The 23,957-nt window shown below is 46.0% G+C and overlaps 1 protein-coding gene across 1 annotated transcript in view; it reads right to left on the bottom strand.

The window, feature by feature from the left end:
- LOC146178763 (uncharacterized) overlaps positions 1-17,894 on the bottom strand; it is a 95,332-nt gene extending 77,438 nt beyond the window's left edge. Inside the window, exon 1 of the mRNA XM_084578543.1 lies at positions 17,582-17,894. Within this exon, the coding sequence (XP_084434669.1) occupies positions 17,582-17,666 (85 nt within the window). The 5' untranslated portion in view covers positions 17,667-17,894. The remainder of the gene's footprint in view (positions 1-17,581) is intronic.
- Positions 17,895-23,957: the final 6,063 nt, after the last annotated feature.

Here is a 23,957-nt window from a genome sequence, read left to right as displayed (position 1 = left end):
CGCCGGACTGCTCCGGCTACGATACTTGAGAGAGAATGGCCCTCAAGAGGCGCTTCCTTTCCCGCGGAAAAGAATAAAGCAAAACAAAACTTCCCAGCGGGTCCTGAGAAGGCGAGCACGGCCTTCGTAAGAGAGCCCCTTCGCCGCCGCCTTCGTTCAGCTCGGCGGGACACTGGAGAGGAAGCTGTTGGCCGGACGCACCGAGGGACCGGCTCGCCGGTGTGGTGTCGGAGGTGCAGTGAAGAGCCAACGTCGGCGGCGGCGTCGTCAGTACCCCAAAAGCAGCAGCAGCCAAGCGCGACGCACAGCAAGCACTTCAGCTGACAGACGGGCAGGCCAGGGCGGGAAACAAAAGCCCTTCCGGAACGGGTTTTCTTCTCGAGGCGAACGTGGTGCCTCTTTCTCGCCCCTATAGGTGCGCATTCTTACAGACTCTTTGAAGACTGGCGCAAGACAGCAGTGCAGTGCTCGGAGAGATGCAGTGAGCTTCAGCCTATCGACTGTGTGTTTAGAAGCCGCAAAATGGACAATATAGGTCAAGTTAGCGTTCAGTTAATGTTATCGTGGTAACATGCACGTTTGCACGAGGAAATTACACCAGGCTGTAAATTTGCTTGGACGAGGTTGACACGGTGGGCGTCTGAGTGCGCTGTCGGAGACCACGAGACCTTAGACATCTTGCGGGCTATTAAATACGGCGCCTGGAAACAGGCTTGGTTTCCATATGGCACCGCTTCTAGGTGATTTGTTCTTTCGCAGGATCGACACAGTGGTTGCATGGTCCGTATCCCGAGTTTCCGTAGTTTTCAGAATTGTCGTTATCTACGTGACCTCGACTCATCTGACTGGTGGAAACATCGGAACCGGGAGTGGAACTGACATCCGGTTCCGATGCTCCCACCAATCATAAGGCTCGAGGTCTGTGAGAGGACGACACTTCTGAAAACAGCGCACAAACTCGTTATGGACACCCAGGAGAGTTACCGGTCGGCATACTTAAATGTACTCAGATATGTAGACGATTACCTCGTTTTTGTAAGAAACGACGGCTACACGCAGCCTGTTCTGCACACTTTTGTCAGGATTGGCCATGTACCTACGTTTACCATGAAAACATTACTTGATAGAACGCTGATGACTGTGATCAAACGGGAGATGGGGGCAGTTGAGTTCCAGAAAAAAAAAAAAAGAAAAAAAAAAAGCACATCACGGATTTTCAGTCACTGAGAGTTTCTTACAGAGCTCTTGACGAGCGTCTTTCTGTCTCTTTCGCTGGAAAATTTTGAGCTCTCTTGTTTAGGTAAATTTAAGGACTGAAAGGGGGCAAGCAAGATGGTCACAGGAAAGAATAATTCGGTGACCACAGAAAATGTACCCCGAAATAAAGGCATGTCTTCTTGCATTCTTCCTGTCTTACCACTTTCGACGCGAAAGAAGCTGGACGAAAAATAGAGCTTCAAGCTTTTTCACCTCTCTAAACAAGCGCGAAAAAATGCTGTTGTAAAAAGAAATAACAATCAGTTCACCGACGGTGGTATAGTACCAGAAATCGGCTCTTTGCAGTGTAAGGAGCTGCAGCGCAGTGCACTTTCCGAACAAGAGCCGCCTGTTCTGTCAGCAGACCAACGCTGCTGCAGACACGCTGGACGTATTTACGTGCACTACCTATAGCTCCTGCAGTGCTGCACAATTTTAGCCATGCAGATTACGCAGGGTCCGACGCTCTCACGCGCGAGAGACGGAGGAGACGCCTGCCGCCGTATACCGCGCTGGCTGCTAGCGTCGCCGGCCACGGACTACTTTTCTTTCCAGCTTCTTTTCGTTCCGTCCGGGTCTCTGCCTATGTGAACGGGCTGGGCCCAGGCCGGCCTGTCATCGTGTCTCTCGAGCGTGAAAACATGTGAGGCCGGCCAGGACTATAAAGAAAAATCAACTCCGCGGGAGCGAATTGGGTCTCGCTGTCTTCTGGAACAGCAGCTGAAGCAAAACGCCTTGTCCGACGGCACAAGTAAAATTCAAAGCGTGATGCCGCTGCTTTCGCCGTCCGCGCTGTTATTGCGGAAGAAACAGGCCTCGCGGCCAGATACAGACCAGGAATGCACAAGCGCGATAGAAGGGCCACCATTTAGATTACGGAGTGGTCCGTCCATGCTGGGCTTACCACAAATATCGTGTGTCAGAGTCACTCAGAGAATAAACTCCGAATAAGCTTCTAAGCTTTTTATAAGCGCAAGATTAGTCATCCCTCTGACCGCTCTATCCCAACTCTCTATATGCAAAAATATCAAACAGTTTCTTCCAGCTTAGTCGCTCTTTCGGTCATTACGTTGCCTGTGTTTGAGCAAGCAGTCGGACCCGGTAATTCCACGCTGCTTTCGAGAATGTCTGTCCTTCGAGCAGTGTGTTTTGAATTTTTTATCGCTAGTCTGCAAATTAAATTAAAAGATTAAGTATATAATACCAGGCGTCCACCTGCAATGTTCAAAGTGGGCAGAGCTTTTCCATGTGTTACGAGTTAAGCGCGCCGACTCACAGGTGGCTTCACGTACGCGCCCTTCCTGCCTCTCTTCCGCGTGGCGTGCACTTCTTTCCGCTCCCATGTGAGAGGCGGCCATACAAGCGAGCACCGAAAACCACCTGTCGCCGTTCCGCTTCGGCCGAGAGCGAGGTAAAATTGTTTCCCTGGTCGGGGCCCCAAATGATTCGCTCTGCCTATGTCCAGCCATCATAAGTGCTAATGTAGCACAAGGGCTACTGCGGTGTGAACTCCAAGTAATAGCCCCGGCGCTACATGACGAAAAAACTCTTCCTGTCCAACTATATATGACGACACTATAAATGCTCAGAGTTTTACAAGGCATCAGCGTACAAAGGCCAAGTCCTCTGACCCTACCGCGGTATATGTCTTTCGCGCTTGAATACTCACCTCAAAGCCAGCCGCATTTCGATGGTAGCTAAAGGTCGAAGTTGTAACCTACAGGTGAGGTTAGCCTAGGGATCAGTGAGGCGACAACTGCCCCAACGTAGCCAACGCCTGAATAATAATTATTTCTGATAATTTGAGGCAGTGACATCGCTAAAAGAACCCCCGAAAGCTGCCCCCTGCTACAGTCACCATTCGATGGAACGAAATGTAAAAGTGCCCGCGTGCTGTGCGTTGTAAACGCGTGTTAAGTCTTAAATTGATCCACAGGCCTCCACTTAAGGCATCCCTTATACCACCTCACTCATTATGTGCCACTCTAAGACACCGAACCCCCCATACAAAAAGCGCTCTGAACAAATTAATTTAACACATGCTTATTAATCTCAAAAGGAAAAGAAAAGAGGGCTAAACAAAAAACCCTCTATAAACTTGTCCTCGATAAACGCTACAAGGTAGAATTTGATAGCTATCATGTGACATCGTAGTAAAAAACAAGAGAGCAGCTCCTCACTCAATGAGTAATCAATATTTCGACAACTTTCATTGGAACTAAGGTACTATTCTGACGCTACGTTTTTCTCCATTCGCTTATTTCGACTATCGTTGCTCTCCTTCAATGGACTCAGCAAGATAACATCTTATTCTAAAGCGCATGCACCGAATTCTAAATAGCGAGCTTTAGTTTCGGAGTGCTTCTGCGTATAGTGGAACATACTTTGCAGTTCTCTACGTTATATCTACGTTATCAATCGTATCGATCACTCATACAATCTCTCGTAGACGCGAAGTGCTATTTGATAAGTGTCATCGGAGGCGCTTATCAAACATCGTGCGCCGTTTACTTTTTGTCTCACCTGTACATGTAAGCTGTCTGTTCTATGTATACTTACCCATTGCGTCGTATGCCCCGTGGAGTACGTGTTCTCGTTGTAAAGTTAACACCTCAGCCTACAGAATAAACGGCTCGTACTCTTAAATGCACCGACGTTGGAGTGGATCTTGACTGCTTCGTTAAACTGCCCTACGGATAACCCTAGCAGACATCATGTAGATAAGGGTTGCCCGATACAAGTTATTTTAGTTTTAACCTTTTCAGCACTGGGATTTTTATTTCGGTTAGAAATTGTTTGGTTTGTTTTTCTATTATTTAGGACCGCAGAAGTCCACAACCAAAAAAATGGAGCTGGTGGTGCGACATAATTATTAATCTAAAAACCTGGTGTGAAAAGAGAACATCAAGGCTCAGTGGTGGTGAAAAAGGAAAGGGCTTGTTTATTCCTGTGTTCACAACACTCTAGAAAATAAGAACCGACGTCTTGGCAGTGTGGAAGCCCTTCCCAGTCGGACAAAACTACAGAAAATTTTCTGATGCTACGACAAAATGTCTGTGCGGTTTTTGACGGGAAACTTGTTGTGACAACAGAACATTCTGTAGTAACATCAGAAAGTTCTGTAGTTACAACAGAAAAGTGCTACAGAACAACAGACAACAGAAATATACTACAGAAAAACTACAGAACTACAGAAAAATACTACGGAACTACAGAAAAATTTGATGCTTACGACAGAACTACAGGATATTTTGTCGTATTTTTGAAACAGTTCTGTAGTTTTTTTCGACTGGGTTGAAACAATTCCGGGACTCCGTGAGACAGATATAAATACTACACAAAATATGCGGCTTTTTCCAGAGCATCACATTTTGCTCCACTATATCTGTTTTCCTCATGCAGGGGCCAGTGTCCTATTCGGCCCTGGATTCCTTTAAAATTTCTAGCATATATTTTTTTTCCTGGGTGCTTTTTTTTTCTTTAAATCAATAAGGTCCCATAGCGACGGAGTAAAATGTATTGATTGCGATGCTAGCATTTATGGGTATTTAGAAATGGTGTTAAAATCGAACATCATGGGCTCAGTGGGTGTAAAATGCGAAAGGGGCCGCTTTGGTTACCACAAGTCACAACAAAAAAGCGGAGGAAAAGATTTTTGTTTTCGCAATATGCAGGATTCATTGAGCAAGTTATTTGCTTCTGTATTCCATTGTTCGTTATTTTTACGATATTCTCAGTAACACACAGCGAACAAATAACTTCGTTTCATCTACAGTCCAATGCAGCGCCGCTATATGTTAGTCAAAAAGAAGAAACAGCGCGTTTTCGAACACGCTGTATTGCCAAGAGGAAATACCATAACTGTTGCCGGAATCTAGGGCGCGCACACTTGCAACACGTGCGGTGGAGCAATTGTGTCACCCTATCTTCCTGGCGCATTCTAGCGGTGTCCACGAAAAGAGAGAGTAAATTAATTTTCACTCCTTCTTTCTCTGGTTGCTGTTCACCAATATTACCATCTTAATGCGTGGCTCGATTCCAACATTCACGCTTTGTGATAAAAAAACTTTCAATTTTTGATTTTCTTTTTCAAAAAGGACTATGTAATTTTGATTGCCGCAATGAGAAATTGATATCAGCAGTCAGACAGCGAGAATAGTATGGATAAATCAGCGAAAAAGAAATAAAGCGGCACCCCCACTCAAAATATTCCCTAGCATCAATGGTCCACATTCACAACCATTGAGCCCTGATGGTGTCAAAATCACCCATGTCAAAAACTTCTAATGAAAAGTCCACGTGGCCAATCATATCGAGAAGCTACGTATTGGCTTATATATGGATTTTGCAAAATAATCAAAAACTTAAAAGGAAAAGGAATAACGACTAATAAGATATTATTTTACCAGTTTGTTGTACTGTCGCTTCTTTAGTGAAGGCCTGTCTGTCGCCTCTTCTTCCTCCTCACACTGGGCAGCTCAGAAACAAATATGAAAATAGCAATACCGATAGTCAAGGCAGTTTCGTGTTCGAGCAAACACCTAAACGTACATCATGAAGAACGCTTCGACCCCCGTTCTGCTTTTCTACACAAATAACAACAGCAAAACTTCGGTGATGCCGAAGGGCGATCTCAGGAAATATCTGTAGTTTTTCTTCATTTCCTGATGCGCTAGCGGAACATTTGTGTTGCGGTGTCAGTTGACACCACCAGGGCCGAAAGGGTGCCCACTATCACAAAGAGATGGCTTTAGAAGTCTAAACAAAGCAGGAATTGCTTAAAGAAACTGTCAGTGGGTGCCAGCTGCAGTTATAGCTGTCTTTACGCAATGTGAACATGTTTTCGCCTTTGCAATGTTGGCAACGTCACCTCATCCCAAATAACAGCAAGAAGTGTCAGGAAATGATATATGCGACAGTAAAAACGAGCTTTTGACGACATAGTACCCCCCTCCCCCTCCTCACGGCACACGTACTAATAAGAAAAAAGAAAGTGGCAGCCCCCAGAATCTTCCGAACACCGAGCAAGTGATACAACTTTGCTGTATAGACTCGAGAGTAAGAAGAACGAAGTGTCCTCTCTGATGCTTTAAATTTACTAATCTCTAGCAGCATTGCGCGTATAGAAGAATTTGGTATCCACCCTGAAACCTCTCTTGTGATCGTAAGATTGAAACATTTGCATTCTTCTGTAATATGTAAATATTGCAAGAAAATTGAACCATATCAAGCACGCAGTGCCTTGATCTTTTCTTGCATGGGCACTGTTTAAGAAATGGGCTGGGCGTTTAAAATTCAGCGATGAATTCATTCCTACTTTGTTGCTGCAATTTTGTGCAAATGAATATGTGGAGGGGCATGATCATGATCGCTGAAAAGTTATAGGTCTGGGCTTGATCCGTTAACCAGTCCGTTATCATTATTTTTATTGCCCCATTACAACGTTATCTCTAGACATTCGCATTTATTCTTGTCTCCCTAGGGAAGACACTGCGCACGAATTACTATTTTCAACGAAAATACGTTTCCTGGCTCTTCCCAAGTCTGTTGATATTTGTCCCGCAGCAAGAGAAACATTTATCGCCGAAGCATTTGGGTGTAAACACATTCCCGCCAGTATATTCAAACTCGTCGAATCCTTAACAAAAGGTCGGGTTGCCACAGTTTTCTAGTGAAAGAGATCCGTGTCGTAAAATCGATGTCGACTCAATAAATCAGCCGATGACCACCAAGCTTGTATTGCGTCCTTTTTGTTTGTCTTCTTTCATAAGAGTCTTCGGTGAGATGGTCTTCGTAACATCAGAATGCATCACTCCGTCGATGCAAGCCAACTGCTATAAGTCTTCAGTGTGGCTTTAAGAGTAGCAACTGCTGTTTTGTACACAGGCTTTGTTTCTATTCAATACGCAATTCTGAAAGGCTGAAGTCTTGCTGAACACAACGAAGTAAGCGCAGCTTAGGACACAATGCACATAACATTTATGTCTGAGCTAAACAATACATTACAAGCGAGAGGTGAAGCTCTTGTCGAATACCAGAGTTAAGATCTTGAAAACAAAATAGCACAAATACATTGCACTGGGGATAACGTAAGGCACAACTACCATTCCCGTACTTAACGTCCGTTTCTTGTTGATTTTTCTTGGTCCTATGCTGCTGTCGGATAGGAGCGTTTTCTACCGTTTTACAGTCTCCTCCTCACTATACCTCCCCCCCCCCCCCCCCTTCATCGTAATCAGAGTGCTATTGATCGGCGGGGCTGAAGTAGGGTGGGGGAGGGTCGAGTAGCGGGGTGATCCGGCAGTCAGAGGGGTAATGCGTCCCTTTCTACAGCGTCCACGGCCTACGGCTCCTAAACAGGACGCGTACAGCACGAGCAGCATCGAGATCGCCGAAGCGGTTCGCGATGAGTCGCCTGCCGGACGCCCAACAACAGACCAGTTGTCGTAGGTCCTTCCACAATACGGCACTGCACAGCCACGCCCCCACCCCTCTCTCTTCCTTTATGCTCCATTTATCCTCCTCTCTGGCACACGTTCGTCTGTGCTGCCCAACGCTGACCGGAAGAAGCGCGCCTGTCAAGGGCGGCCCACGGAGTTTGGCGGTGTCACTGGCCTCTCGGTATAGAACGGCCCGCCAACTTCGACCGGTGCCTATCTCGGCGTTCGTCCCACACACGACGCCTAGGTGTCCTGGCAACGGATACACATCGACCGGGCTAACAACCGCCAAACTGGGAAGCCCACGCAGGCTTTCGTGGTCGCGAAAAGCCACGGGCGCATTATGACTGACAGGATCCTACTGCGCGGTTTTTCCGTTGTCGGGAGGACGTCCCGCAGACGTCACTCTTCGTGCACGTACGCACTGGGCGATATAGGCTTTTCAGTGACAGAAGAAATTAGGGGTTCGTAAAGAACACGAGCAATTAGGTGAAGCTATAACGTATCCAGGAGTACTAGCAGGCCGGCTAATTGGTCCATTCCAAGGATTGAAATACTTGCGCCTGGGGACTAATACTGATATTTTACAACTGCCTTGTATGTTTTGGGTGTTCCTTTCTAACCCCTTTGTTAGCGTTGCGATGCCAGCATTTCAAGTAGCCTCAGGCTGGTGTGTTCTGCGACGGAGCATGTGCGACATTTACTGACAGCCTATAGGGCTGCATTTAATCACACTCTGCTAGAGAATGTGATGATTGTTTCTTCAAAACAGTGCTGCCGATTTGGCTTAGCTGTCCAAATGAGAAGTATGGGCGGAATGACGTCACGTTGCATTTCGCTTACGAGGTTAGGACATCGAGGTCAGGCTTCAGGCAAAAATCGGCGATGTCGATGATTGGAGACCTTTGTGGAAGCGTCCCATGAAACTTTGGGACAGCCTAACTTGCCTTAAGAGGGCATTGCGACAGCCACAGGTCGAAGCTATAAGCGGTGGCTCACTCATACTAACACTTACCATTAATCGCACTCACGCCCACTCATATCCACCCACACTCCACAACCCCTCCTATACACATTCATGCATTACACAAATAACGGTTGCGCGTCGCAGGTCTGATACGTGATATTTTTGGTATATCGCTTCCTTCTCGAGCAATCATTCATGAGGAAAGTAAGACTTTCGCCTCAATATGGAGCCATTATTTGCCGGCAGTATTGCAGAAAACGGGGCTCGAAGCCATGTACCGTCCTAACATCTCTGCGCTGCACATGCATCGTCCAACCGATGAGGCCTCAAAGTGGAGCAACAGACAAACATTTATGCAACCTCTTTTTTACCAAAACTTTGCTTTAGCATACATCAGTTTAGGCAATACTTTATTTGCAAAGTTCTCCTCTTACGACACCCTTTAAATGCTTCCATCCCCTGCTCGAATACATGTATTTTGTTTTATTTGTCGTCATTTGCAAGTGTCCTGTTTTAGTAATGTCGTCAGCATAGCAGTACCGATGTGGCCTCAAACAACACCCGTCGATAAAAGTGCATAGAAACATTCCAATATAAATTTATTTTATCAATTAATGCATCAATCTATAAATCACCCAATTAGTAAGTAAATTTCACAGGTTGAAAATTCCCAACCAACTTCCCGAGACCTCGAAATGTATAACGATTTCTTTTGCCTTCCAGTAAAGCGAGCCGTGACGCTAGTTGGTCGCACATTTGTAACATTAATCTGCAGAAGAAACACGATCACATATTAAAGAAACGCATTAGACGCCTACGAGCGCTAAACCCAAAACTGGTTACATGCTGGTAGCAGGGTGTGATCAATACAAAGATTTCCTGACGTCACTGCGCAACAGAAAGGATATAAATTCATATGCTAAAACGAACCCAGAAACAACTAAACGTTTAGAAACATATCTTCCTTCTGATAAAAGGTGATATTCTGATGTGTATATCAAAACTTGGTTTGTGGGGTTTAACGTCCCAAAGCGACTCAGGCTATGAGAGACGCCGTAGTAGAGGACTCCGGAAATTTCGACCACCTGGGGTTCTTTAACGTGCACTGACATCGCACAGCACAGGGGCGCCTTGCTTTTTGCCGCCATGGAAAAGCGGCCGCCGAGGCCGGGATTCGATCCCGCGTCCTTGGGAACAGTAGTCGGCGCCGTAACCACTGCGCCACCCCGGCGGGGTATGTATATAAAAACTGAAGTATCACTCATGATGTCATCGCCCCTTTTCCTTATATAGCATGCGTCTAGGAATTTTAGCATTTTTTTTATATATTCATATAAAGACGACTAATTCCGTTAGTCTATTTCTGTATTTACTGTTAGGCTGCACAAGGATTGGATGAATAACTAGCAATTCAATAACGCGGGAAGCTGAGCTGTATGCGGCTAGACAGACTTTTGTTGATTCTTCAAAATCCACATTATTCAAGTATAATGCATTTAACATCACTTACTGTGCATACTGCCGTTGTACCAAGTATAAGCGTGACGCGAGCTCCAGCACGTCAGATAAGAGGACATACTGCCCCACGGGTGTTTTCATACAGGATCTGCAGAAGTCCCAAAGGTAGAACACAATGAACGCTGCCCGTGCGACCATGCATGCATCGTTCCGTGAGCGGCTGGAATTAAGCCGATACCGCGGACTCTGCATTGGCGTACTGCGGCTGTATACTTAGTACGCAGGGCAGCAGCGCGGCCACTGACCGGACGGCTGGCGCCCAATATCCTCCACGATATAGCGGCCAGTCACGAAACACGCACTCCGCTAAAAAGAAAAAAAAAAAAAGTCCTGCAAAAATGGACCTCTATTTAGTTCCTCCTATTGGCTGCAGTGCAGCGTCTACTTCGATGACAGGCCTCTGAAATCATTTACTGCTACAGCGATTAGTTCTCCGCGTCTCTTTTTTTTTTCTCATTCTTTTTTTTTTTATGGTTCGAAGTGGGAAGGCTTCAGAGAGAGGACAGGAAATTTATATAGACGGGAATGCTCCAACAGTTAATTCGGTTGAAGAGTCGGCGTTTCGACGCAGCGTTCTAAAGTTGTGTAAGTTTTCAAGTTCGCGTTCTAAAACGAGATAGAATTAGAAAACGAAAAGGTCGCTAGTTTATTTACCTTCTGAAAATATCCGCAGCGTGTTATATGGACGTCGATCTACTGTTTGAATGTAGAAGAAAACTGCCACATAAATACGTTTAACGATATATACGGGGAAGAGTAGTTATTGTAACGTGCGGATACATATTAAAATCATTTTTAACCAATGCCAAAACAACACATTGGGGCACCCATGTCTGTCTGTTTATGTTATAAACATTTTGCTCCAGTGAATCCGCTAAAGAACGCTATAAAGCAAACATAAAAAAAAACGCAAGAACTCACGCACATGCACGCACGCACGCACACCGCCGCATGCACTAGCTTATAGCGATTTTCTTGCGTTTGCGCCATTACGTTTTACACAATTATTAGCCACCGATTCACATAAAAGGATGTTTTAATAAAGATTATTGATGCCTTCGAGCGCGTACTTCCATTTTCATCCTGAAAAAATATTGTTGCATTCTCTCCTTAATGAAGACCGAATTTGGGAGGTTTCTTAATTCAGCGTCATGCAGTTCACAGCAGTTTCAGCTTCACGAGCCAAGGCTGAAGTTAGTGTGAAGGATCGATACATATCAAACAAGTAAAAAGGTGTATTTCAAGCTGCACAAACTTCGTGACGTATTAGCCACTAAGTTAAAAAAAAAAATCGGTTAAGCAGTACTCAGGCGCTAAATTAATATCTTTGTTCTTTGTTGATGTGCTTGTTATTACCTTATTATCATTGTTTGCTGCACTACTTCGCATCATAGAAATAAAAATGTTGCCCACTTCTTTATTATGTTTTGACTTTCAGTCCCAAGACATCTGCCGTTTATGCCTTCAACTTTCGACAAATTAAATTAAAATTTCCTCGCGAAAATCTTTCAAAACCTCGCCTAATGATCGAGATGATTCAGAAGCCTTGAATAACTCCTCTTCGTACATTGCTTGGACGCAAGGGCCTTATCATCGCTCTCTCTTGAACTCTATTAGAACAGCCAACCTTTTTTCTTTCATTTAATACCCCTTTAATTTTTTTTTACATATTTCATTATGCCCTAAGGCAATAAACAACGTTATTAAAAAACAAAAAGTGCCGATTGAGTGAGGTCACGATTTTGTAAGTGACACAAGTTATGCTCAGGGGTTACCGAGAGTACCCAGTATGGTCACCGAGAGCATTCGCGATTAAATTAAGTACAGCTGACCATACCAACAGAAAAGAAAAGAAAAATGACGTGTGGCATTGAGAACTAAAAGGAAGGTAAAAGATGGCTCCCAGAGCGTTGCTGTATACAAAGGCACCCCTTTCACACCCAAGACGCTTGGCGCCTGAAAGCGCGCGTTACGCATTCGTTATACTTTCACGACACCCGCAACGTTGAACCGGCCGTGGTAATCGAAACGACGTCTTGCACCAACCGCTCGCGTGACGCCAGTGCACGCCTCGCAGTGCATAGAGAGGAAAATAATTGGTGAGTCCGAAACCGGGCCCCTGTGTATACATATGCCGACCGCCGAGAGCGAAGCCGCGCACGCCGGCGCATAGGAAATCAGCGCCTCGAAGCTTCATATAACGAGTCTGGAATGCGCGATAAGCCTTCGCCTGGAAGACAGGCCTGCTGCATAACCACAGTGAGGAGGAGAAGGTTGATGATGATTATGATTACCTTGATGATGATGAAGTCAGGCATAGAAATGCGCATACTAGAGTGTGTAGGGGAGAGGAGGAAGCAGACGCGTTCGCCAGGTAATGGTATAGACAAGAAGGAACCGATTATTTCTGTTTATTTTTTTTCTCGAGCTACCTCAGCGGTTGTATATTATAGTGCGCGGAGAGATGTGCGGGGCAATGCCCCGTAAATGGAGCTCGTCTCTCTCAGTTGGTACAACCGCTTTTCGGCGTCAAGTTGAAGATTGCATAGCCGTGTTCACTGCCACACCCAACTGCAGACTGCAGTGCAACGCGGTATGTGCAGGTTGTGTAATTAGCAAAATCGGTCCAATCGTGAAACACGTTTAGGTAAAAAAAGAAAAGTGTGGGGAAACCAGCTAACTTATTTACTGTTTTGTGAGACAAAAAAAAACAAAAAAAAAAAGACACAATGGGCGGAATTGTATTCAGGCAACAAGAATTTGTAGCTATACAACACTGCCTGACTGAGCATCCATTGAGGCTGCATTTTCCTTGGCATGACGTCATGGCGTAGAACGGTTAGGTGCATATCGATGTTAACGGCATAAAGTTGAGGGCACCTCTTTCGTGAGTGGGCGCACCGCAAGAATCTCAGGAACACTACTAAGGACAAGCAACTCACTAAAGCATATGTAATTATAAATCTTACTTGATCTGCATTAGCGCAAAAAAGAAAATGATGTTTTGCCGTGCAAAATTATCAACTCTTTAGTCACAAGCAAGGATTGTGTCTTCAGCTTTATAACTGTCGCTGTCACATGCGCCCTGTCACGTTCTTTGAGTTGTGATTCATCCACCGAGCAACCAATGCGAGAAGATGAACGGCAGAAAGAGATAAGAAAAGTATACGCAGCGGCCAGGTGTCTTTGTATCGGCAGCAGCTGCACGTATAACAATAGCAGTGAAAAAAAAAATCTTACTTAGGCCGTTCTTTTCATTGTTTTCAAACAGCCGGAGAAAGTTAGTCGGCCCATATTAGCCCACAATATTGGCCCAGGGGTTTCAGTTCTGCATACGCTTTGCATACGGTGTATTGACCCAAGGGCTTCATTTATGCAGCTCTGATTTCGTCAGTTCTTAAAAATACACTACTAACTGGAGGTCAACAGCTTTAGAAAAAAAAAAAATATTATGATTTCAAGATTTAACTCCACTCTTTTCATAAAGGACGGAGCCCAGACTTCGGCACGGAGCAGCGTTCAGGGATCCTTAAATTAGACAAAACGATGATCCTTATTATGCATAACGAGTAGACAACGAATTAAAGTGGGAACTTAAGTTCCATCTTGAAGCGTATGACAAGACAGCGTTCTTTCTGCGGTTCCTTTTCGAGCGCCGTCACTGTCGTTTTAGCAAATTTCCGCATTACTAATTAAGCTTCAATTAAACAAGCCACCCTCCCCCCCACCCCCACCACACACACCCCTCTCCTCGCACATCAGCAAAGTCAATGTGTCTGCGGTAGCGTGCCCGGCTGGCTTCCCGACAAAAGCGACGATGTTTTCCCTTTACGTAACACCAATTGCTTTGTAAAGTTAAAGATATTTGAGATGTCTGCCGACCATTCATTCACATACCTTTTCTATCAGTTTCATTCCAGACATGCATGCGTGACGTTACACATGAACTGGGTTTTCTGACAAAACACCGCCGCCAGAGCGTCACAGGCCTTTATTCGAAACGGAAGGCCTGCACTATCGCGCCCATGATTGTACTGCAATTGGGAACAATAAAAAGAACGAAAAGCGGAACAGTTTTGTATAGCTTTAAACATTTTGCCTAGCGAGCAAGTAAGTTTGCATGAGCGAATCGATTGAATTAACAATTCGGGCTAAAAAAAATTCTTAGTAATTAGTCGTGCACAGTTTTGCAGCACAAAAACGAAACTGAGAATTATTCGGCAATTATTCGAGTGTGTTGTGCGGCGAGCTGGTTGGATGAAATTAACTGCAGTGCATGTGTTCGTGGGTCATTTGTAGGTGTCCGCATTTGGAATTGCATTCAGAAAGCCAATTACTAATTCATTGGGTGTAAATTTGCCGGTTCATTGCGCGCCCTAGAAAGCACAGGTGCACACTGGCTCATGCAGGACCAACCATGTAGAGCCTTAAATAATACTAGTTCATTAACAATTCACTCCAATATTGGGCTAATGGTGTGGCTTGCTGTATGGGATGGATGTCAGGAGCGTCCCCTTTGAAACGGGGTGGTGATAGTCACCACAATGCTCAACCTTACTTTTTTATGTCTTTTAACTTAGATAATCCGTCAGCTTTAACCACTTCCTTTAAGACCCGGATTATCTTCAAATACGCGCGTTTAATTTCGATTTAGCTTCCATGCGTACCCTCCCTGCTATTTATCCGCCAATCTTACAAACGTCGCTTGCTTACTTCTACCGTAGATTCGTTCATGCTTCCTTTGTTACCCCTGAATCCTAGGGCCTCGGCTAGAGTGACTATGTCCGCATCCACATCTGGATGGATCTATCGCACATAGCACAAGTTTCATCTTTTTGGTTAAACTTTCTTATGCAGCTTCAGCTTTTAGACATCCTGATCTAGATTCGAAGGCCGCTGCCTCTGGTGTCAACAAAGCTCCTCCTATCGGCAGTGGCACACATATGCATTCCTCTCCTTAGGTTCAACAGAGAAATCTGCATGTCGCTTCCTCGGTTTCCTACTTCTTGGCTTTCTTTTGATTTTCCGAGGGATTTGCATTATGCAAGTTCAAGTAAAACAGAACAACCGCTGCCGTAGAAATACCACTAAGATCCTCGCATAACAATTTTCATTTCATTAGGAGAAAACTCGCGCGTGCACCTTGCGTGACGAATGTTCGATGAGCGTGCAATCGCTGCTCATAAATCAGCTGCACATTTGACCATGCAGCCCCTTGCGAGTGCTCGATCGGATTGCCGCATGCACAGCAACGGAAAACTCACGATAACATACGCTCGGCATTCCGAGCCGACAAATGCATCGCCCTTTTCGGAGGGCCATTGTGCTGTCACACAATGGGCGACCGGCCGTGGCTCGGACTATTCCCCTCACCGGGTCGGCTCCTTCAGCTGTGTTTACCGCAAGAGGTATTTTGAGGAGGCAACCTCCGCAGCAGCAGTGATGCTTTCTCTCGGATTGACCTCGCAACAGTGGCTTCGTATGGGTAAGACCGAAACCTGTCGAGTCGCACACGGAAGTGCTCAAAACACCCATGGCAGCCATGCTTCTTCATTTTGTTCTTTTCAAATGCTTTCGTATACCTCGCCAACATCCTCTGAATGATTACATGACTTACATCACGGCGTAGGGGCTGATAAAGTTTTTTAGCATAGGAAGACAAGAAACCAAGCGCGATTTAGTGAAGACAAACTGTAGAGGCCAGCCTGGCAAATCAAGTCCTTGTATGCTACTAAACATTGGGAGGAGACGGAAACAATAAGCAAAGTCTACGGCACGTTGATTAAGGAGAAGACGCGGCTGAAATACGCCAAGGGAGAGCGAACATCCTTACTGGGCGGAGTCAGGACGACTGATGTGTAGACAGGGCACTTGCAGCCTCCATAATCCGCCATTCTATGCGAAAAAGATTGAACGACTTAAAACGAGGCTATTGTCAGTTTCTGACGGAAAGCGAGCAAGGATATTGACTTCGACTATAGTGTATGCATATATGAGCAATGCACTTTGTAGAAAACACGCATCAAACGGTGCTGTAAGCACATAGAAAGCACAAATTTCCTCAGTGTGGCTGAGTTCACGTAATCCATCAAAATCTACTCTCCCAAGCCGAAGAGGTGTTGAAACATCCGTGTACTCTTCAGAACGCATCCCGTTCTCTCTGTATTCGGGCGCGTGAAAAATAGGTGACACAAATGATGCGCGGAATACCAGTCTCCCGAAGAAACTGTCGATCGTCTCGGAAGACTGCAACGATGCGACAGCGCTCTATATAGCAAGCACGCAGGGCGACACAGAAACCATTAAAGCTTCGTTTTTCACTCATCTTGACACTTCAGGACCCCTTTTCTCCGAGTCTCTCCAATAATAGCTCATGCCAAACACACTCAGACGTTTCATCGCGAAAGGAATCTTTGTAAAAAAAAAGCGAACAAACGTATGACCCCCCCCCCCCCCCCCCCCCCCTCCGACCTTGATGTGACATGGGTTATGGTTTCCACTTGATTTCCGAAAGCGAGAAAAGAGGAGAAAAAAAGGTCACGTCACTAAAAAAAAAAACTCCGACTCTTACATTTATCAGCACCCGTCAGACAGGCCTCCTAACCAAGGGGCGCAATATCCTTCGCGCTCGACTAACATGAACGAATACACAGTGCAGCACTAGCTGATGACTACGAACTGTGACTGTCAACGAAGAAAATCCCCCGCATCCCATCCCTCGGCACTCCCTCTCCTACCACCCCTAGGAGGAATCTACCTTCAAATAACGAGCTTCAGAAGCCGCAGAACGCGCCGCAATCGCAGTTGCTCCCGCGACGCGTGTCACAAGCGTGCCGACGACAGGCACCCAGCGCGCATTCAAAAATCGCCGGAGGGGAGCAGGGTCGAAGAGAAGAAGACGGTGGGGAGGAACAAGAGACATCGTCACGGCTCGCGACTGCCTCGGTTGCGGGCCCCAGCAGAGCGTCCCAAGGTTTTTTTTTTTCGCCACTGTTGGTCGCCGCGCGTACCCCACGTTGGGCGCCAGCGACAACGACGTCCGTCCTGTTCAACGCACGCGCGCGCTTTCTGCGCGTCCTCCAACCTTGGGACGGCGCGCAATACCGCAGCTCCGAAAGAAAACAACGCTGCCCGCTGGGGTGAGGAGAAGTGATTCCAGGAACCAGAAGAGCAAAGTTCCGCCGAGAGTCGATGGTGAAACAGCGCTTGCGCATCCTGCCAAGACTCGTGCATTTACTTTCGTGCTTCTTCTAGTAAGTTTACACGCGAGACAAGCAATTCCAAGTAGAGAAAGTAAAATCCAGAAAGAAGAATACGGAGGTGAGTAGTGCTTACGTAACAAGACCACCATAACAGAGTTCTGCATTTCGCTTCTTTTTCACCAGCGAACTGCGCTCACCTGAGTTCGATGGCTTTCCGCTGGGTGACGTTAACCAGCAGTGGAAGAGGACGAAGACGAGCACAGCCTCGCAGGCTAGCCGCATGCTCCTCCTCACATGGTGGAACGGCCGACGGGGGCGTCCCACCACCACCGAGACGCGCGCGCGACACTGACGCGTCACCAGAGCAACAGCGATCGCCGCCACGCACACCGCGAGCGTCGACGACGGTGACGCGGAGCCTGCGCTGGCCGCTCTTCCCGCCTCCAACGGCTCTCTCTCTCTGAATACGACCCGAGCGCGCGCGCCCGGTCGCGCGGGACAAAAAGCTCCCAGACTCCGAGCCGCCTTTGACGGCGACTACTATGCACGCGTAAGGCCCTCTCTCTCGATATCTCTTTCTCACTCTCTATAGCCGCGCTTTCCCTCTTTCACGTAGGTCTGGCTGCGCGTTATGTTCCAGGTGGCTTTTTAAAGGGACTCGGGAGTCGACGCCATCTGCCGGAGGGGCAGTCAGGCAGGCCGCGCGCACTTAGACGGGTGGAGGAGGGAATAAGGGGAAAATACAGGGTGGCTGAGGGAGAAAAATAAAAGAAAGGGGGTTGACTGGGGGAGAAAAAAGTGTGTGTGTGGGGGGGGGGGGGGGGGGGGGGCTGCGACCGCGGTTTGACGTGGCCCAATGTATATGCGCGAGAAAAGCGGATTGCACGTCACTTGTATGCCACGGGAGTGGTCGGCTGTCATAGCCGTCGATAATAGCAGGTTCAACTTACACGCCTCTTGCGTGAATTGTATGATTATGCGAGCAGCATTTAGGGCCCCATTTTTCACTTCGGTTGTGAGGGACTAATGGAACTATTAATCAATGGAGGAGGAAAAATAGGTGCAGTTCGTACATCGCACCCCTTGGAGTGCTAGATAAATGTTCAGATTTGATTAATGGCCAACTTGACGTATGGCGCAGGTACCGACATTCGCTGTGCTGAGTGGAAACAACGCCGACACGGCGTCACTGTCTGTGGAGGTCGGCCCCGGAAGCAGTTAGACGACGTATTATTTGGGTGGTATCTTCGATCTAAATAGAACTAAGGTGAAAATATTTAAAGTCGGAACTGCTGGAGCAGACGCGATTAGAGTGACAACTATAGAAATTACATTTCTAGTGGAAGAAGGAAACAACATAGGAGGATGACTTCAGGATCTTCTGGCTCTCGCAACGCTCCCATGCATGTCTGTGAACTGTCAGCGTTGTAAAGGTTTGCGAGATTTCCGAAGAGTATCTTGTGAATCCTATTATATTCAGCCTCAGAAAAATAACTGTCTTTTAGAGATGGGGGCTAATGATTAGACTAAAAAATGGTAATACCTTCTTCTTCGTTTTGATCTTTTAAAAAAATTACAAGGGTTCAACGCTGCTGAACCAAATATTGAGCGAAAGCATTAACTGCGGGTGACAGAGCGTTCTTCTCCTTTTCCTTTTCTTCTTCCTCAGCCCACATATAAATCCCCGCTTTAACCAAGCCGTGTGAATGTGCCTTAGTGGCCTATAGGGGTAACGTGAATGCCAGGGTCCTAGCAGGCTGATTTTGACATAACCGTCCCATGTGAAATGAGAGACCCGAGTTGGCAGCTCCTGCTAACTGAGCCGCGGCTCCGACCCCGCAACGCCGACCGCTTGAGTTGGTAGCCCAGCTCTCTCCCTAGTGTCACGTGGGGTGTGACGTCACAGCGTCACGTGGGTAAGACGTGGCTACCGGCCGCGCTACGCTGAAGGCTCGAAACCTAGAGTAGTACTGCTTTCGCAATAAAACCAGATAGAAATGCTTCAAATACCCTAGGAATACCCTAGGCGGTGTTTTACATGAGGGGTAGGATTGACAGGGTTATCAAGATGGCGGTATTGAAGTGGCTTGGATTAGAATAAACGACGATGCCAAGGGAATATGGTTCCAGTCGATGGCTGTCCTTACAAGGGACGAATTCAGTGGCGTTTTCGTTAGGGAATGTGGCGGATAAACGGCCAAGATGTGGCTGATGCGACTGGATGTCCGGAGAATCGACGTGATGACTGCAGTACTGTGAGACAAGGCATGATAAAATTTATGAAATAAACAGGGTCTATAGATATTTTACCGCGCTCTTGTAAGCTTGGGAGACTGACATTAGCTTTTATGTTATTGACGCTAGTATCGCGAGCGTAGTCAGATAAGATAACTCTAGCTGTGCAGTTTTGGGTTGATTCTACGGCAGATATTAGATTTGGAAGAGGCGGGTCCCACAAAGCGCAGGCCTACTCCATTTTGGGCCTTACAAGGTTAGTTAGGTTTAGGTTTTGGGGGTTTAACCTCCCAAAGCGACTCAAGCTATGAGAGACGCCGTAGTGGAGGACTCCGGAAACTTCAGCCTTCTGGGATGTTATTTACCGTGCACTAACATCGCACAGCACACGGGCGCCTTGGTTTTTGCGTAAACCGAAAAGCAGCCGCCGAGGCCGGGATTCGATCCCGCATCCTTGAGTGCAGTATTCGGGCGCACTAACCACTGTGCCACCCCGGCGGGGCGGGCCTTACAAGAGTTATATAAGCTATATGTTTTACGGAAGATGCCTGAGCTTGGTTACGTCAATGGAAGCCAAGTGCGCGGTTAGCGTCGTGAACAACGGATGTAATGTGAGAATGCCATGTAAGATCACTGGAATTTGTAATACCTAATTATTTCACAGAAGATACAGAGGAGACAGTAGTTTCGTTTTGTAAGTAGTTGTGCGAAGAATAATGCTGACGTCTGGGGAAAGTAATTGGTGCCTTTTTGTTAGCATTAAGAGTCCCAATTTTTACACAATTTTCCACTTTTGCCAGATCGTCCTCAAGAGCCAAATTATCAGTAGGGTTAGGTAAGGGATGGTAATTAACACAATCGTTGGCAAAAATACGGACATTAGAAGATATGCAGCTGGGTAGGTCATTAATATATATAAGGAAAAGAAGAGGCCCAAGTAGGGCACCTTGGGGTACACCGGATAGAACTGGGATAAAACTGGAACTGTAATTGTTATCGAGAACAAACTGGGAGCGGTTAGTAAAAAAATCTTTGATCTAATTAAGCACAGACGTATTTAAGTTAATTCTTGGTAGTTTTAATAATAACCGCTTTTGGGGAATCTTATCAAAAGGTTTTCGAAATCTAAGAAAAGGGCATTAATAAGAATAGTATTTAGGTCTAAGTTGGAACTAACGTCGTTTAGAAGCAATGCAAATTGGGTGTCACATGAAAGGCCTTTCTGAAAACCATACTGATTGGGATGGAAAAATTTTATAGATGTTTGGAAGTTGACAGAGTAAATAACTTGTTCCATGAATTTTGTACACACGCTTGTGAGAGAAATGGGGCGAAAAGTGTTATCTGAACTTTTCTTAGGAACTGGAACGTCCTTGCCCACTTTCAAGTGCTGAGGTACTGCGCCAGCAGCAGCAACAGTATTAGACATATTGACGCTTGAAATACAAGGGATCAAACGAAGAGCGCTGTGCGTCTCCACAGTGGCAGTGATTTTCGTTTTGGTGTTTCGTGGCCATGATGGTTTCTTTTTTTCCGTGCTGTTTGTTTCTGGGCCGTTTTGTGTGTGCCGCTTTGGCATGTTATGTTTTGTCCTGCGTCGTTTTTTCTCGTGCCCCTGCCAGCTGCGATGCATAACTTCTCGGTCTCCACATGCGCTCAGTGGTTGATTGAATTAAACTAAATTATTTAATTGGGCTCCCCAAGGGCGAATGCTGCTTGCCACGCAGTTTAACTAGTCGGCAGAGGCACTGCTGCAGACACGCATATACAGTTCCAGTTTCGTTGGCTTTTGTACCCGGACTTACTCAATTGAGTGCCATGTCTGCTTTCAAAAACTGGGCAATCTTATAGGGCCACATAGCTGCAGTTAAATTGGCTGCAACTTCTCCTTTCTTGGCACTGCTTTCACCCTGAGGGTATTTCTCAAAACCGACTAGCTTAGCGGAGGTTGTTTTCTGGTACACGATAGCTTCGTATGGCCTGGCATACCTAGCTTGCCTAGATATGCCCCAAGGTAATGGGTTCAGCTCTTAAGAAGCATATCTGTGCTTGTTAATCGGAAAAGCGATCCTTAAAAAAGAAAAAGAATTAGTCCAACCTACGTAGCCGCTACTGTCTTCATTTGGGGAACCTGGTACATGGCATGCACAAAGTTTCACAGCATTCATGTTAAACCAATTGACGAATTAATCAAACTTTAGCTGAACTTGGAAAAGGTTCTGTGCAGCTTAGAAGTTATATTTTCGCAATAGAAATATACGTGGCATCGTCAAAGCCGCTGAAGAAACAACTGAGCTTAAAGCCTTTGGCTAAAGCTAAACTATTAGGTAAAAGTTCAGCAATTTAACTACCCTAGCACGAATCCACAGAACCTCCATCAGAGCCTCCGTTGCAATTTCGAACGCATAAAAAAAAAAAGCTATTCTTCCCACACCGATGCAGCTTCAATTCGAGGAGCTGTATCTCTCTAGCTTAGAAGAAACTGCTGGCTATGCCTGCGAAGCCAACGCTCGTTTCGCGGCCAAGATGTCCCGCGAATAATCGCACAGCCTTCACTCCCCGTGTGGTTCCACAGTTTGAACGCCAGGGCATTAGCTTAATGAGCCTGCTTATCAGCGCGCCAAGCGGAACCGACGCCCACAAGTTTGTCGGACACTGCGCGAATTCGTATGCAATGACGATTATGACTGGTCTGGTTTAATGGCTCAAGGGCCTACTCAAAGCCTGACAGGAAAGCCAGATGCGGCATCGGTGGCAAATGCGTATGCGAACGCCTAGTGGGCACGCATGTCTCGAGCCGATATCAGTACCGACCTGCCGAGCGTGTGTGGGCTGGTCTTTGCATATGCAGATGCGATACCCATGGGTTGCGAGAAAATTCAGCGTTTGAGCGGCTCGGGTAGTGCGGGAAAGGCGAGTTCATCAAGGTGCAAGTCCGTGGATCTTTACCTGCTCAAAAAGTCTCATAAGTGAATTCATAAGTGTCAGATGTATATTTAACAAACACAGGTTGACAGATTCACCAACAGAACTACTTAAACACGCAGGACTACTAACCCTTCAAAACAGAGCAAAACTAGCACGCTTTAAAACCATGTACCAACTCATACACAATCAATTAAAAATCGACACTTCAAGATACATATCAAAATCACAAACTCGACAAACACGTAATAATCACATACGCACTCTAAACGAGTTTTCATTCCGTACTGACACTTTCAAATATTCATACTTTCCTCGTGTTATACGCGAATGGAACACCTTGAACACATCAATTGTTACTAACCCATCATTAAATTCCTTCAGCGCACGTGTCGAAACTCAACTACTTATATCACAGTAATTATTGAGTTCTTATGTCACTACGAAGTTATTCCTTCCGTTTGTGTTTTCGCTTGTGGTATTATTTGTACGCCAAAATCTTGTCACATGCTCCTCATTCTTGTTTAATTGGTATACATATATCTTCTTATGTATAATCTCGTGTCATATTTTTTATGTACTTCGATTATTTACCATTGTTATTTTTTGTGCCTCTGTACTTTTCAGTGCCCTCCCTGTTACGATCCCTGATGGGATTGACAGTATCGAATAAATAAATAAAATAAATAAAATAATGGAATCCCTTGGACATTGACCTCGTACGAAACTATAAGACCGGCGGCAACAAAACCAAAATGTGAGAGGATAAGGGGCATCGATCTTTTGCATCGAACCAGAACAATTGCCGTTCGCATTTTTCATTTTCTGGTGTCAGAAACGTGTGAGATTTGCTATAAATTGTCGTTATTCAACGCCTCGCCTTAGAATGCAGCAACTCGAAAGTGTGTTTCAGTTTTCACGTCGTTGGAATTGTGTTGTCACCCCTCGATGCGCACAATGGAGATAAAAAGCTTGGAGCTTCGGCTAATGAGTCATTAAAGAAACCCAAATTGATCCTAAGGCTCACGTTCGAAAATTGTGCCATGTCACTATGCCGTTGTTCAAAGCGACTAGACTCTGTATTGAACGAGTTTGTTAACCTTCACCTTGAGGCCAAGAGCGAAAGGTACAACGGCCAGACGAAAGAGATGATGATACGAGCAGTGGTGTGAGCACGAGTTGTCGCCACCACGTGTCCTCACAAGCTGCCAATAATCAGTAAGAATAAAATGAGAAAAATAAGTGAACCGTGTCCACGCCAGCACTCGTACCATCACCCTTCCCTTTCCCAGCCGACCGCGCAAATTACTTTGCCATGCCGACTTTTTTTCTTACCGCGCTCAAAACGTACACTAAACGCGTAAGAACCCTCAGCCGCAAAATTCGACTAAGGCAACATCACTAAAATGTATT

Source organism: Amblyomma maculatum, chromosome 9, assembly GCF_055883805.1.
Source record: "Amblyomma maculatum isolate TAMU_Amacu chromosome 9, ASM5588380v1, whole genome shotgun sequence".
In the NCBI taxonomy this organism is placed as follows: Eukaryota; Metazoa; Arthropoda; class Arachnida; order Ixodida; family Ixodidae; genus Amblyomma; species Amblyomma maculatum.
The sequence above is the reverse complement of the archived record's forward strand: the minus strand, read 5'-3'. Positions and strand labels throughout refer to the sequence as shown.